This window comes from Rutidosis leptorrhynchoides, chromosome 8 (genome assembly GCF_046630445.1).
Source record: "Rutidosis leptorrhynchoides isolate AG116_Rl617_1_P2 chromosome 8, CSIRO_AGI_Rlap_v1, whole genome shotgun sequence".
In the NCBI taxonomy this organism is placed as follows: Eukaryota; Viridiplantae; Streptophyta; class Magnoliopsida; order Asterales; family Asteraceae; genus Rutidosis; species Rutidosis leptorrhynchoides.
The window spans coordinates 150,758,191-150,774,808 of NC_092340.1; the positions used below are offsets into that span (position 1 = coordinate 150,758,191).

The 16,618-nt window shown below is 33.5% G+C and overlaps 1 protein-coding gene across 4 annotated transcripts; it reads right to left on the bottom strand.

Moving 5' to 3' along the window:
* Positions 1-6,616: 6,616 nt before the first annotated feature.
* LOC139863079 (DNA mismatch repair protein MLH3) lies at positions 6,617-15,065 on the bottom strand. 4 transcript variants are annotated; one of them, XM_071851724.1, is made up of 26 exons: positions 15,009-15,065; positions 14,279-14,457; positions 14,155-14,206; positions 14,021-14,068; positions 13,450-13,604; positions 13,284-13,341; positions 13,017-13,074; positions 12,825-12,917; positions 12,575-12,740; positions 12,488-12,503; positions 12,165-12,385; positions 11,544-11,601; positions 11,373-11,435; positions 9,979-11,250; positions 9,826-9,898; positions 9,654-9,745; positions 9,272-9,345; positions 8,960-9,157; positions 8,810-8,854; positions 8,667-8,720; positions 8,479-8,585; positions 8,347-8,395; positions 8,123-8,182; positions 7,933-8,005; positions 7,726-7,811; positions 6,617-6,937 (listed from the first exon to the last, which is right to left on the bottom strand). In XM_071851724.1, the coding sequence occupies exons 2-26, from the start codon at positions 14,402-14,404 to the stop codon at positions 6,764-6,766; spliced, it is 3,471 nt and encodes a 1,156-aa protein (XP_071707825.1). In that variant the 5' UTR covers positions 14,405-14,457; positions 15,009-15,065; the 3' UTR covers positions 6,617-6,763. The 4 variants fall into 4 exon arrangements, with proteins under 4 accessions (XP_071707825.1, XP_071707823.1, XP_071707826.1 ...); XM_071851725.1 differs by having other exon boundaries at positions 6,852-6,984; XM_071851722.1 differs by having other exon boundaries at positions 8,479-8,720.
* Between the last annotated feature and the right edge of the window lie 1,553 nt (positions 15,066-16,618).

Genomic DNA, 16,618 nt, shown 5'->3' on the forward strand with positions numbered 1-16,618 from the left:
GGGGATATTCTTATATGTATCTAGTTAATGTCGATTACCAGGTGTTCACCATATGAATGATTATTTTTGTCTCTATGCATAGGACGTATATTTATGAGAACTGAAAATAAAATTCTTGTGGTCTATTAAAATGATGGAAATAAATGATTATGATAAACTAATGAACTCACCAACCTTTTGGTTGACACTTTAAAGCATGTTTATTCTCAGGTGTTAAAGAAATCTTCCGCTGTGCATTTGCTCATTTTAAAGATATTACTTGGAGTCTTTCATAGCATATTTCGAAGAACGTTGCATTCGAGTCATTGAGTTCATCAAAGATTATTATTAAATCAATTTATAGTTGGATAGTGGATATTATGAAATGGTATGCATGCCTGTCAATTTTCGATGTAAAGAAATTTTGTCTTTTAAAAACGAATGCAATGTTTGTAAAATGTATCATATAGAGGTCAAATACCTCGCAATGTAATCAACTATTGTGAATCGTTTATAATGTATATGAACGGGTTCTTTCACCGGGAATATGTGGCACGCTGTGGGATTATCCCAGTGCTGCATCTTGACAACGTGTTCGAATTGTTGCAGGAAATCTTCAGGATCCGTGCTGCCGTCATACATCCTAAGCGTGAGGGGAGTAGTAAGGACCGTGGGCAGCGGATGGGTAGCTATCTCCCGAGTAAACTTCTCAAACGTCGCCGAAACATCAAACGGCCGCTTAACGTTATCTCCCATCATAGCATACCAATTATTCAACATGTTGTCCGCTACGCCAAGCTGCTCGACTTGAGCACTCATGGATTCTGGTGCGGCTAGAATCAAGTTCTCAATTAAGTCCTTTCGCTCCTCCTCTCGTATTTTTCCAGAACTCTTACCAGTGTCAGACAGCGAGCGCGCGCGCCACGGATCGGAGCTTTTGACATGACGGTAGGCTTCTCGCCTCCTTTAGTCATGAGCGAAGGCAAGACAAAACCTCCCTTGGCCAGGAAACGTATGGCTTCCTCACCGTTGATGGACTTGAGTTGATTAACGTAGCCCTCTTGAGTCTCTGTCTCCTCCGTGTCCCGTTGCTCAGATTCATCCCCATCAGCATTAAACTGCAGTCTGACGCCTTTGATGGTTTCGTTAGGGGTTTCATGAGCGTTATCGTCATTAGGTTTGAAAGGGTCATACGGTTCTTTGCCAGCGTTGGTAGTTGGCGGTGGGTTGGAACCTCCTGTCCTCTCGTATGAGTGTTGATCAAATCGGTCCAACGGATGGCGCCAAATGATCAAGCCAAAATCGACCTGAGTGCAAAGATGTGAAGTGACTAACCTTCGGAAGGGGCTCCTCCGGTTAACGTGATGGATATGAAGGGTGTTGTGGTGGTTGACTTTTGCCGAGCCTCCAAGGTGAGCTTAGAAGAGTGATCAGAGGTGGTAAGTATTTGTTGATTGTTGATCAAGCCAAAATCGACCTGAGTGCAAAGATGTGAAGTGACTAACCTTAGGAATGGGCTCCTCCGGTTAACGTGATGGATATGAAGGGTGTTGTGGTGGTTGACTTTTGCCAAGCCTCCAAGGTGAGCTTAGAAGAGTGATCAGAGGTGGTAAGTATTTGTTGATTGTCCCCTTTGAATGTGTGATTATGAGTAGTATTTATAGACATAAGATGACGGTTACCAAGAATAACCACCATTAGCCCACTAACCCACAATTACCACTCCTGGAATCCTCTAATCATGCCCACTGCCTACTCCACGTTCTCCTAATTTGTCGGACGGGCGATCAGTCGAGCACACCAAGTCGAATGATTAACAGTACGCTACGGGTGGCGTAGCGTAGAAATAATCGTGGCTTGAGATACAGTTGACTTAGCAGTAATCTAGCCAGGAGCTGAAGCCAAGTGTCCAGCTAGGAGATACGTCATGCGTCGCACGTGACGTCCATAGCGGGACGTACGTCATTACTTGATAATCACATGTTCTTAAATCCTTTTTATTACAGCTTAACTTCAAATAATACGAACATCGTAGCACTAAATTAACAATTTTATTAAACTAAAGAGCTCATAAACCGCAACAATTAACAAAATTGCTGTAGTTTTTATGATAAATATACGATATATTTGGATTATAACTAGATAATCAATTTAGATAAGGACCGGAGATCATAGCATACCTTCTTCAACGAAGCTATTTCCACCAGCTTTTTAACAAACATTTCTGAAATCAACAATAATAATAATAATCTCGAATTCGAATCGGTGTGGTAACAAATTAGCGATGTCCGACGAAAAGAGAGTTCAACTGTGTGTGTGCTTAGTGAAAACCGCCGTAGAACGGTTGTTTTACGGTTTTTTCTGATTTATTTAAGAGAATTTTGAATTTATTTATAATTACAACATAAATTTTAGAAAAAGACAGCATTCCGTATTTATTTAACCAAATTATTTTTGGTTTGACTCCTTTAATAATACATCATATACAATATAGACCTTTAAAACCTCTATATTTGAATTTTCGGACCTTTGCTAATGAGGTTTTTGAACGTTGTTTGGGATATGATTAGTCTGTAGAACATGTACTGATGTACTTTGTATATAATCTAATTTTATTGATATTTTAGGTATTTATATGGTGTTGTGATTCTCTATGTTTGAAAATTTTATGATGATTGTTTTAAGGGTATGACTTGTGACTAATTACATACTCCATCCGTCCTATGTACGTGGATAAGAGTAAATGAAAAGAAAAGGTAAGTATAAAACTAAAAAGTAAATAGATAGTACAGTCTTTTATGATATTTTCTTAAACTGTGTTTTTTGTCTAGTGATAATAAATATGGAACAGAGAGAGTATTACGTAACACCATCACTGCTTTAGCTTCAAAACTGAGTTTTGGGTAATAAAGGCTACTTATTTCTTAAGATTTTATTATTCATAGTAACTGAAATAGGATTATTTAAAATATAAGTTATTTGGGTAATAAGTTATCTGATGGATAGAAAAGTTATGAGTTTGTTTATAGGAGTCGAAGAGATATCGTGAGGAGTTAAAGGGAAAACGAAGGTCCATTGAGAAATGTGTTTTGAATCTTTCTTCGTCTATTTGTGTTGAGTATCCGAGAATAACATTAATAGCAACTAGGTTATAGTTTATTGTTAAGAAGAGCATCAAAAGTATTCAAAGTGCTAAGAGAATTGTCAAATTTTGCAATATCGTTCATTTATGGTTGATTTAAAACGGCAGCCCCCGCTATCACTAGTTTCTCTTAATATGCGCTACCGCAATTGTGCGTTTCAATATAGTATAAAAAATGTTTTCATTCAGTAAAGTGTATAAAATCAGTTTGACATGCTAAAGTTATTACTTTAACATATCAAAATGGGGGAATTGTTCTTATGTGCCGATGTGCATATGTATTTGCGTATAACTATTATGCGCAATAGAGTTGTGCATGTTAATTGCGATGAGCGCATATAGTAAAAGGCGCATAATGTTGGGATCATTAGTACTATACGTATGAATGTCACCTCATTTAGGGGTTTAGCTGCTATCATTTGTGATAAGCTACATTTTACATTAAAGGTTATACGCTCTCAAGGAGTATGGATATGTCATTATCTGATCACGTGGATCTGGATGTTGGGGACCTGGTGATTTTACATTTGAAGATGAATAATCTTCAAGTGATGATTTAAAGATCCCTCAAACATCGAAGCACTCTCAACCTCTATTGTATTTACTCGAGTCTAAGTAAATTTGCTATGGACCAAAATAGCCTCGATCAGATGCCAACAAAAGCTAAAGGACATATATATTAATGCTTTGGTCCGTCATATTAACAACGAGAATTTTGACTTGATCATATTTAGCTCATTATTAATTTTATTTATTAAATACACATATGATGTTGCGACAAAGGACAAAGGTTACCTTCTTTTACTTGGATCCCTTCATCAGTCATCAAAATGTTGTTAGTCCATGATCATCCAGCTAATAACAATAACAAATATGTATAAAAGACCAATACACCAATAGCTAAAACTATTGAGGGACTCTTTTTTATATATTCTAAAGATAGGGTACCATATTTGAATAACAACTGAGAGATAATGATGTGAAGACACGTGCAGTTAATAAGGATGATCCGGTGATAGCGAGAAAAGGAAACAGGATTGATGGTCCGATTAGGTACAACTGTTGGTAACGACAAAACAAAATCTAACTATTCCTAACCCTATATGTGACGTCGCACTTTTTGGCCTAAAAAGTGTAAGGTGACTGTGACTGGACAATGTCAAAATTTAATCTCCATTAATTCAAAATGTCAAGTGGAGTGTGTCAAATATAAGTAGAGTTCACTAGTTTATTTATTTATTTATTTATTTATTTATTTTATTCATTTTATCATATTATATTTAAACAAAAAAATAATAAAACTAATTTATTTTATTCATAAAAAAAATACAACGTTTTATTAAAAAAAAAAAAAAAACATACGGAAATAAACAAAAAAAAACATAAAAATAAAAAGACAAATAATTAAATAAAACTAGTCTTCGTCGGTTTGTTCTTCGTCGAAGTCTTGATTTTGTGGTTGCGGTGGGTTGTCGAGCAAAGGCTTAAAATTATCTAGGTACATTCGCTTTAGCCTTGTGATGAAGTCTCGTTGTTTCGGGTCGGTGATATCTTCGGTTTTCACCGATAAACCACTCGCACCCGTTAAAGCGGTTCCGGGGAGCTCTTTTTTAGTTTGTGCTTCGGAGGAGCTCTTGTTCGAAGGTTGGAGAAGATGAAATATGATGAAGATGAAGAGATGAATATGGAAGATATAGATATTAAATAGGATAAATAAATAAATTTTCGGAATTAAAAAAAAAGTGATATTCAAATGGATATATATCTGTTGAATTCGGGAGCCAACCACACGATGACATGCGTCCCTGACGAAACCCTCCCCACCCGTCAAATTGCCAACTGACGCCCCCACGCGTCAGAATCTGACGCCACGTTATAGGCGTCAGGGGGGTCAGATTTGGCCAGCTCGTCTGACGCGTACCTTTCTGACGCCGCGTTAAAACCAGTCTTAGCAAAGATAAACGGTCGCGCGAATCTCACGCCCTGGACCTTCATCTCCACCGTTCAATTTAAATGTGGGACTCACTGTCTCGTTATTCATGCAGACCTGGTCCATGGAGGCACTTGACTTTAGTACAGTAATAGGGTTGACAACAATAATGAATATTCGGTCTCACCATGGGTAATACTCCGTAACTATTATCTATCCTCACATAACATTTTTTGTATCCTCTATATTAATTTAGAAAGTTAAATTTATATTATTATTTTAAATATGTTTAAAGGTATAATGATAAAATAGGTGTAGAGTTCTAAAAAAGTGTGTGTAACATTAAATTTTTTAAATTATTATTATTAAATTATTAATAGTTACATTGCATTAAAAGTTGTTAAATTGATACTTTACTTACATTACATTGAAGGTTTATTCAAACGCAACTGTTAAATTGCATATAAGTGTCAATAACATTCACATACTGCGTAGTAATTTTACATTGGCATATACGGAGTACTTTAATTATATACTCCGTATTAATTTAAGTGTAAATATAAAGATGGTTAAAGGCTAGAACTAGTTTTTTATGTTACAAAAATAATAAAATACACCCAAAGTAATTTTGCCATATAACTTGGGTGTAGAAAAGTAAAATTACCGGTATATTTTTTGACATTCGATTATACTGATTCCTCACTATAATTTCTCTATTAAATAGTGGTTGGTGCACTCATGTAATATACCGACTTTTAACTAGTAACATAGTTTTTTTTTTTTTTTTTTAATTAGCGAAGAAATCTCCTATAAACGAGCACATTGCCTTACTCATAGAGGGTAATCCTCCCGTAATCAAGCTCCCGAGCGTGAGACCTGGTACCGGGTGAATTGCGCATTATGCACACCCTCTAGTCACACTTCCTTTCTGAGCGATCTAGCATAGCCCGAGTGGTGTGCTTCATTGAGCAAACTCAGTGGCCACTCAGACAAGCATGTGTGGTTAACTAGTAACATATATTTTTTTTTTTTTTTTTTTTTTTTGAAAGGCAAGACCCCAAAGTGAGGTTGATAGGAATTGAACCTGGATCTCCTTGGAAATTTCCAAGCACCCAACCACTCAACCACCCCTTTGCACTTTGGGGTTAACTAGTAACATAGTTAACATTTCAATATTTGTTACATATGCATTAGGCACTTATATTTGTTGATCACAACTTAGTTATTATTACTGGTCAGTGGCAAAGACAACCTAACAAGACCTATTTGAGTTCAAAGTGGACTTATAGACTTGAAGAGTTCATATCCACATTAAAAGCAATACGGTCATTATATATTTTCCCACAAACTTCAAGACAGGTTTTGCCTTTTCTACACTTGGTTGATCCAAAATGCTACTTACCGATGTTGATTGATATATGTCTAAATAACTTGTACCTTATGTCTAATATATTGATTCTCAACACACCAGTATCATCTTTAGTGATATCTGTTGCTAATTTTGTTAGACTATAAGATCGAAAACCTACAAAAAGAGCAGAATAAGTTTCTTTCGGAAACCCAGATTCTTCAAAACTTCTTTCAAAAACGTAACATCGTACAACATTTACTGCTCTAATATGAAATTCGACAGACATGTCAAGATTCATTTTTAAGACGTATAAGTAATTTACAAGATCTACAAAATATGTCCATACCTAGAGGCTAGAGTGTTACCTTCCTTCTGAACTTAACCTTTGAGCTGAACGCTCGAGACTAGGTTTGTGTCGGCTGAGTCCATGCCATGGTCCAGACGAACCATGGCTCCAATTTCCAAGCTTAGCAATTTGTTTATGCAAGACCACTAGGTTGACCAAGGGCGCAGTTGTTGGCCGTCCATGTGCACACTGGACCATAAACCAAATCATATTTTCCAATGCATAAAATACAATAACTGAGAAAAAGGATCAAGAATAATTAGTTATTTGGGGGCAGGATCAATGGGGAAGTAACCAATCGGGGGGAAGCGGGGGGAAGGAAAAAAAAAATAAAAATTTCGTTTTTTTGGAAAAAAAAATTTCCGGCATCAAGATCACACGAAAATATGAACATTTAGAAAAGACACTTCGTGATGAATGTTATTATTTAGGCGGGAAAAAGATCGACAAAACTAACATTCAAGATAATATTGTTCGTGAAGAATGTGAACGTTTTTATTCTTCATGTTTTGTGAAGTAAAATTTAGCCCGATTTAGAGTTTAGGGTTTAGGGTTTGGTGTTTTGGGTTTATTCCATAAACCCAAAACACCAAACCCTAAACCCTAAACCGCTCGTGTTAAAAACTCAATCTAAATCCTAAATCTAAACCCTAAACCCTAAATTTCTAAACCCTAATATCTAAACCCTATAAACCCTAATATCTAAACCCTAATAGCTAAAACCTCAACATACGCTCGAAAAACACGATAATTGTTATATATTACTTCTTCGAGCATTTTCCCGCCAAAATAAAAACATTTATCACAAAGTGTCTTTATTAAATGTTCATATTTTCATCCCATCTATAATGTTCGTGAACAAAGTTTTTTCAAAAAACGCAAAGAAAAAAAAAAGTTTTTCCTTCCCCCCGCTTCCCCCCGATTGGTTACTTCCCTCTTGATCCTACCACTACTTATTTGCATATTAATTAACTCACCTGAAAACACATTGAAGTTTGCTTAAGCTCTTCCACAATAAGAGAACATTCTGAAGGGAGCAGAGCGTCCCCAAACATGATTGCACCTATTTATCAAATCAAATTATTTAATGAAGTAAGAACATGATACATGTAGATAATAAGAAAAAACCGTTTATAAGTATGGGAGCTATATTTAAATTTTATTTTTTATGTAAAGGATCTTACCCCTGCAGGCTTTAAAATTTAGAACACGAAGAACTGCTGGAGGTATAACTGATGATCCATCAGTATCAGCAAGCTGATGAATATGTTATATTATAAAATTAGAAAATAGAATGCACATTAAAAAGACTTGACAAACATGTCAAACAAGCATAATTGAAAACTGGCATAAAAATAATGCTATGTTTCAGACCTGTTGTAGAAATTCCAGGAGGTCCACATCAGTTAAATTGACACCCAAAATACAAGGCACCTGTTGTCAAATATAAGATGGATATGTGTTAGACAGATAAGAACTAAGAGACAGCTTTGTTCCTTTGTAATTTGCACTTAGGAAAAGGTTCATTTAGCCAGAAAGAAAATAATAATAATAATAGGTACTAATAAATAAGACCAAATTATAAGAATATGACTTACGGCAATTAGTGTCGCAACTGATGGCTGGTTGTTCAAGAAATTCAAATTCCTGTGGAAGAAAAAGGGAAATCTTTCAGAATTGTGTAAAAAATAGTTGAATCTGTCTCAATAGAAGTATTTAAATCTGATTACTTTTTGAAGGACACTGAACTCTTGGCATGAAAGTTACAAATCCAGCCCCATTTCTGGATTTGATCAGAATAGTTGTTCAATAACTGATACCCAATCTCAGGTAAAACCTGTGTCAAATATGTAAATAATCGAATTAACACAAAAATAGACATCATAACTGAAATATAGATATAGATATTAGATAATACCAGTTCCTGCTCTGCATCCAGATAGGTGATTGTTTTATTTTCTCCAGAAAAAACCTACAAATTTTGCTTTTCATTTAGACCATAATAACATATTGTTACATTTACATAGCATTTTCTTAAAAGCTCAAGAAGTACATTTTTACCTTTTCTCGCAAATCTTCAAGGCGTATTCGTTCATCTGCAGCGTGCTGCAAACATACCGATACTAGTGGTCAAGTTTTCAAGTCAAATTTATGTAAGAGTAAAGAAGCAGAAAGCAAATGAATCTGAAGACCGAATAGAGATAATGATACTTGATCAATAACGGCGAGTATTCCGTCACCCACAACCGGAATGAATTTCTTGTCGACTTGATGAAGGACTTTACATTCTGCCATGCATTTCTTACTCATAGACTTGGGTAACAAAGAATCATCAGAGAGGTGCAATAGCCCAGATGATATGTCGAGTATACTGTCCTGATTTACGAGATCATTAGACGTCTGTATACTCTGTCATGGACAAAAATAGTTAAGTCACAAATTGGAAATTTACCTTTCAATATTTCACAGTTATAAGGAATAAAATATAAATTAAAACAATAATGATTTGACAGGTCACTTAACTGAAGTTGAAGGACAGCCATTCCGCCATTTTCCCCCAATGTCTAATGCACCTAGATTATCCTTAAAGGTGAAGTCTGGAAAAAAAAAAAAAAAAAAAAAAAAAAAAAAGATTTGTAAAGAATATTTGTGTCATATTATGCATGAAAAAAGTGTCATGTACCTTTTTTACTGGTTATTTGTATTTGTTTCTCAGTTTATCTAATGAATGGGGAAATACGAAAATATAACTCTTGTAGACTATCACCATATATCACATTTCAATAATGGTGGAAAGCTATAATTTGGTGCCTTGGTGGTCCTATAACGTGTTTTGGAAACGCGATAACTCAAGTAAACACCTTTTCTTTATACAAAGTCATATCTACATAATCAACAACGGTACCTGAATCTGAATTGTATACATCAAGGAAATGGGGCCTCTCCGTTTCATGAACTGTCATCTCAGCAGCATCAAGGATGTCCTGTTTTTCGTGTCTAGAAAAAAAGAAAAACAACTTCATGAAACCATATCAGCAGATTAAATGTACCATAAACCTCATATGTGGTAATATTACCTAGACATAGACAGAAAGTCACTTTCAGGACCTTCCTCCGAAGCCAAATGATCAACACCTGGAGATTTAGTTTCTGCACATCAAACAAGTGAAGATTTAGTTTCGAGTGTTTGATTCACAATATGTCACATGAAAATAATTTTAAAAGAACACCTTGCAAAGTAGGGATATCATTAGATGTCTTGTGATTGGACTTCCCTGAGTTAACAGTCATCCAACTATTTAGAGCAACAATTTTGTTCTTCTCTTTGTAAAATGGTGGGGCCGAAGAACTTCTTATTCGCCGCTTCTCCCGAAATTCACATTGAGCTCCTTTGCTCATTCCCCTATCAGTATAAGATAACGAAGGCATGTGGTGCACTGCAGCTACAGGAGAACGTGCCCACTCTGTTTCATATGGTTGTGAGTTGTTGATATTCTTTTGCCCCTTGAGAAATGAGAAATCCTCCAATGAAGAACTATTTCTCATGTTATTAAGGTTAAAGATATCAGTTTCCCATTCTTTGTACGCAAAAGGGTCAAATTCATCGTCTCTATGGCGTTTCGAGTATCTTGTAGACACGGCATCATCAGTTAGAGGTTCATCAAGCATTTTTTCACTAAATTTAGACCAGTCACGTTTAGAAGACCGGTGAATTGACTTGGAATATTTATTTGATGCAACTGGACTGGTCAAACGATTGGTCAAAATTGAATCAAATGACCCTTCAAATCTAAGAGAAGAGTTCTTAGGAGGAGACCAAACAGTTATAGAATCATCCAGCCATGGTTCAGAAACTTGAAGGTTACAATCAGATTCTTCATTATCAACCTTATCATCCCTGTTAAGCCAATTCTTAAAACTTTTATCTTGAAAACTGACATGATCATCACCTTTTGTGCTTCTAACAACAGGGGACGAATGCATGCGAGAGGAGCAACTTCTCAAAAACGGCCTCATGACATCATCATCATCAGTGTTCTCTGCATCATCAAAATGAAAACTGACATGATCATCACCTTTTGTGCTTCTAGAAACAGAGGACACATGCATGCGAGAGGAGCAACTTCTCAGAAATGGCCTCATGACATCATCATCAGTGTTCTCTGCATCATCAAAATGAAAACGAACTGTAGAAGGTTTTTTCACTAGTGATCTGTTGTTTTTACTACACTGAGCATCAGACAGCTTCCATTTGGAATTTGAATGATGGTCCATTAGTTCATCAGACAGCTCCACACTACACTTGCTCTTAAGTTCTAAATTATCTGCCATTGCTACACTAAAGTTTAACGAACTGTTAGGCAGAAAGTCAAAGTCAACCACGTTTTCATAGCCTTCAGATTGTACATTATTTCTTTGATAGCGGTTAAATGGTGTAAGCTTTTGTTCTTCGGATCGTGTGATGCACCTTTCCTTTGGAAGTCCATAGTTATTCGGGAGATCTGATTGACATAAATGGATAATAATCATTTAAAAATTAATGAACGAATTTTTAATAAAAAAAAAAAATTTAAGGCATCCAAAACGCTGTTACATATAAAAAGAAGTGCTATTAGTCTATTACCATATTCGGTGGAGAGAGTGTCATCTTCATTCCAGATAGCATCTTGTTCGAACAAGTGAGTACCTAAACAGACGAGCAAACATAATATGTTTAATTCATATAATGAATTAGTCATTGAAATGGTAATTGAATAACTCATCAGGTAAAACATGAAATTAACTTGGCCAATACCTTGGCTCCAAAAGCATGAAACTGCTTTCTTGATAAAACTGAATATAGGATCCCAATTCTGAAACAGTGTAAAGATACTTCATTGGTAAAAATAGATATATATGATTTGGATAATGTTTCCCGGATACAATTTTTATGAGAATAAGTTCAACAAATAAGATAAAGCCCCATATCACCTAAAAGCACAATGAGTTAAATTTCCGCTCAATGGTAATGCTTCTCACGATATTCAGAACCATACAAACTATAATGTCAACCATATCTCATGATCAGTCTTAGATCATGACAACAATTTGTATTAGTTAAACTAGGTAGGTGTCAGTATCTGACACAATCAGGGGTTAAAACAAGAAACCTCAACAAAAACACCGCATGAAACATACCAAGTCGAATTAATTGGTTCTTGGGTAATTATACTAAGCATATTCATACAATTATGACAGGTAAGATAAGATATGGTTCACAGTATGAATAACATCAGAGATATGTGCATGTATGTGTGTGTACTGTAAATCTGTAATGATTCTTATTCAGTAGATGAAAGATCACAAGTCAGCAAGCTATTTTGAAAAGTCAACACCAAACTTCAATGGTAAGTCAAAGGTCAAAAACGGATAGTACCTTGAATTCAACACATGTCTTTGCAGGTTCAAAACTTAAATCATAATGAGCTCGGGGGCAAGTCAAATTCAATATGTAGGTCGGAGATGCCTGAGCCCTGGCACGCTTTCCACATTGGGACCTACAGTCAGCCTTCACCAAATCTGAACACCAATGTGTGTCAGCCAACTGATTCAGCAACTTGTGTATTGGACCTCTGGATATATATCTTGAATTTATATCTTTGTTTAAAGGTCAAAAAGAACAAACTTTGTAATATGTTTGTTACTCCTAAACCCATTACATTACACTGAATCATAAAATAGATGACTTAACATGGATACAGAAATACTGGAAGGCCTGCAAGATAAAAAAAAAACCCCTGAATAAGAAACGAATGATGACAAAAAATGGATGAAAAAAGATAATACCTTTACAGAAAAATCTTCATAAGGGCCAGATATGTAGCCAGAGAGCTTTAATTTGCCATCAGATTCATCCAATTTACTTAGAGACTGAGAAACCTCAACTCCAAAACCCTTTGCCAAAACGGGTAAAGGAGAAGATGAAGGATACAAGCTAATAACATCAAGACCGCTGCATGAAGATGACAAAGATAAAATTCAATTTCTTAATGATAGTGAATTAAGTACATAAGTTATAAAAGATGAAAATGAACACCTCTCAATATCAACCAATTTGAAGCTGGTTCCCAGGTGGACAAGAGCGATTCTGAGTAAGCATTCTTTAACATAGTGCAGAACCTTTTTGGGGCTTCACATATATACAATTCCATAACAAAATTATATCAGCATAAGATAAAAGAAGTTTCATACAGTAACTTATGAAACTAACAATGAAGTGAAGAAGAACCTGGACTGTAAATGCCTCCTTTTAACTGGTTGGTTGTAGAACAAATCACGAACAACAACTGCAACAACAAGATATTTCCTTAATTAATTTAAAAAAGCAAACCATGGTTTAGAGAAGAATGACAAAAACTCGAAATTCTAACTTATCAAACAAGCAAAATAAACATAATCATATTTGAAACTTTTTCCTAACAGCTATTATGTGCTAACAGAAGTCAAGCATTAAACACAATAGCCCATGATTTCAAAACACGTGACAATCCATTACCTGTTGTGCCGAAGTCTTGTCTATCATCGTCAATTCCTAGATACAAGCATTTACAACCCTGAATAATAGGGAAATATATTGAAAGAAAATCAAGAAAAGTAAACTGCAACGAAATGTCAATATCATGATATTTAGGTAGTTAATACAAACATCAAAAAATTCATACCTTTATGACTTTGCGGTAACCATTAGGCATGCCATGTGCCTTGGTAACAACTTCCAACAAAGAAACATCAGAAATTGAGCTTAGTGCTTCTCCACGAAAGCCAAAGCTTTCTGGAACAGTTTTCATACCATCCAGCTGCTCAAACTTAGATGTTGCTTCAAATATGTAAACATAAAAACGATCATACAATATGATAAGCAAACCGTATTTTGAACTGCTATGGGAACTTAAATGATTTTAAGGGTTAACGTTGTGATCTTGTATTGAGATATTTCACCCAAAGTACTTACTTCACACTACTTCTCATTTAGCAACAAATATATATTAAGACTATAAACCATATTAATCTTATTCAGTTAGCCATTTATATTTATATCATAGAAATTATTCTCTCGAAGCTGTATTATTGCAAGAAGATACAAATCAAGCACCATCCAACATTCAGTCAGTACACAGTATGCTACAAGTCCTAATTTATAAGAAAATAACAGAATGATACATCATTGTGATGAGCATACACATGATCATGTGAATGGAAATTATATATGCAATGACACAATTTTCAAATTACCATATCTTTCTCCAAGTAACACCAATCCATCCCGTGTGATACCAGAACCTGCCAAATACGTATTGAAATCAAGAACGGATATTGAATGTAATAGTTTGGTCACATACAAATCTTGTGGAAATAAGGTTGATTACCATTGTCTGTAACTTTAATGTAGCTTGTCCCAACACCTACGGCTACAATCACCTGAGTAAACAAATGTCAACTTCAAAATGTCACAAAAAACATTAAAAAAACATACAGCTGATCTAAATGTACCTTGGTAGCACCAGCATCAAGACTGTTGAATACCAATTCTTCTACAACCCTAGTCAAGTCAAACAAAATAATGCCCGAACGCATAGAACTGCGAACAGATTCCGGCAATAACTTGATGCTCCTCATTGATATCGCCCAATAAGAAGATAACAGTACCAAATCTTCATTACTCTACTACCCTGTCAATCATAAAACACAATTCACCCTACAATAAATAATCATCAGCAAAAACATCATTACATACTAAGATTACCATATTACACACAATATCTATCAATAATCCTACTTTTATAACCGCTTATCAAAAACCCTAATTGAGTAACACTACATTTCAAGGATACCAAAGTTTCATCAGTACACAGTTTAATTCAAACAGAAACAAAATTGACAGACCTAATTGAAAGTTTATCACGTCACTACTATTTTCTGCAAAACCCTAGAACTGGCCCTCTTTTTCAACAATAATACGAAATTAGTTATTTAGTGCGAGCAATTACTGGTGCAAAACTAGTAAATTCAAGGATACTACATGTTTAATACAACAAGTATCGAAATTCACATTCAGAAATACATAAATTTACGTATTGATCATTTATTTATGATGATATAAGTATAGGCGAGAGAATCGTGTACGAATAATATAGCTAGATGTATATGAGTGTGTGTTTGTAATGATCGAATAAATGGAGTGAATAAGGAACAATTGTATGATAATAATGGTAGATATTACCGATTGGCTGCAGTAGGAGAGGCTGTGGAGAGTAATACAGTGCGAGGTTGAAGAAGAAGGAAGGAACTAGAAAGGTTACTATTTGATTTGAAGAACCACAAATTTGGCGGTCGAATACATTATTATTATTCTTCCATCATTCCAGAAAAAATAAATAAATAAATAAATAATAAATAAATTTGTTTAATTGGACTTTTTTTGTTAAATTTAAAATATATTAATAAAATTGTCTAATTTGTTTCATTTAATTTAATTTTAATAGTACTATAAAGACTAACTAATAAATTAATTGTTAATTTTTAATATAACTTTTTAATATAAAAGGGAGCATAATTAAAAAAATTAATAATATTTTATTATTATTTAGAATAAAAGATAATAATTTTGAGACAAATAAATATTAAGGTAAATATATTTTCTGGATGGACCGAGAATTTTTCTGAACTGAGGGAGTACTTTTCTAAAACTGAACATACAATAAAGACTTGTATGATTTAATCGTTATTAATAAGTGTGTTACGTAATATATTTATGCACATTAAAAAGTGTACTTTTCTGGAAAAAAAAATTCTAAAAGATTATTCGAGACAACTTAAATATAACAACCTAGGAAATTTCCGATAAAATTTAAACTTAATCTTTATTTCAATTTCGATGATTCACGAACAAATAATTTTAAATAAACATATATATATATATATATATATATATATATATATATATATATATATATATATATATATATATATATATATATATATATATATATATATATATATATATATATATTATACTACTTAATTGTTATAACTAAAAACGTAAAACTTTTATACAAGATAATATTGTTGTTATATTATTACTTTTATTATTATTATTAGTATTAATATCAGTATTAGTTATATTATTATTTGTAATATATAATGAAATATGATACATTTAAATTGTTATATCATTATTATTATTACTAGTATTATTGTTATCATTATTTATTATAATTTATAATAAAATTATGATTTCTATTATTTATTCATTATCATTATAAGTATTATTATTAATTAATAATATTATTATTTTTGTTAACATAATTATTAATAAATATCATTATTCTTGTTATTATATTAGTATTCTTATATTAAAAGCATTATTATTATTATTATTATTATTAATATTATTATTATTATTATTAATACAATTATTACTATTATTATTAATATGATTATTATTATTAATATAATTATTAATTATTAATTATTAATTATTAATTAAAAAAAGAACAGATAATAAAATTAGGTATATCACGACCTGGTTATTGATATAAAAAGTATATCACTAATAATAATATAAATTGTTCGATTACGAGTATATGTGTTAATATATATACTTGATATAGGTTCGTGAATCTAAGGACAACACTGCATTGTTCAGTATCGTCGTATGAATATTTTTACTACAAAATATTGTATCGTGAGTTTCATTTACTCCCTTTTTATCTATATTTTTGGGCTGAGAATACATGTACTATTTTTATAACTGATAGACACAAGTACAAACTATTATGCGACCAACATGAGTACTTTTATTGTGTTCATTTGAAACATGAAAAACCCTGC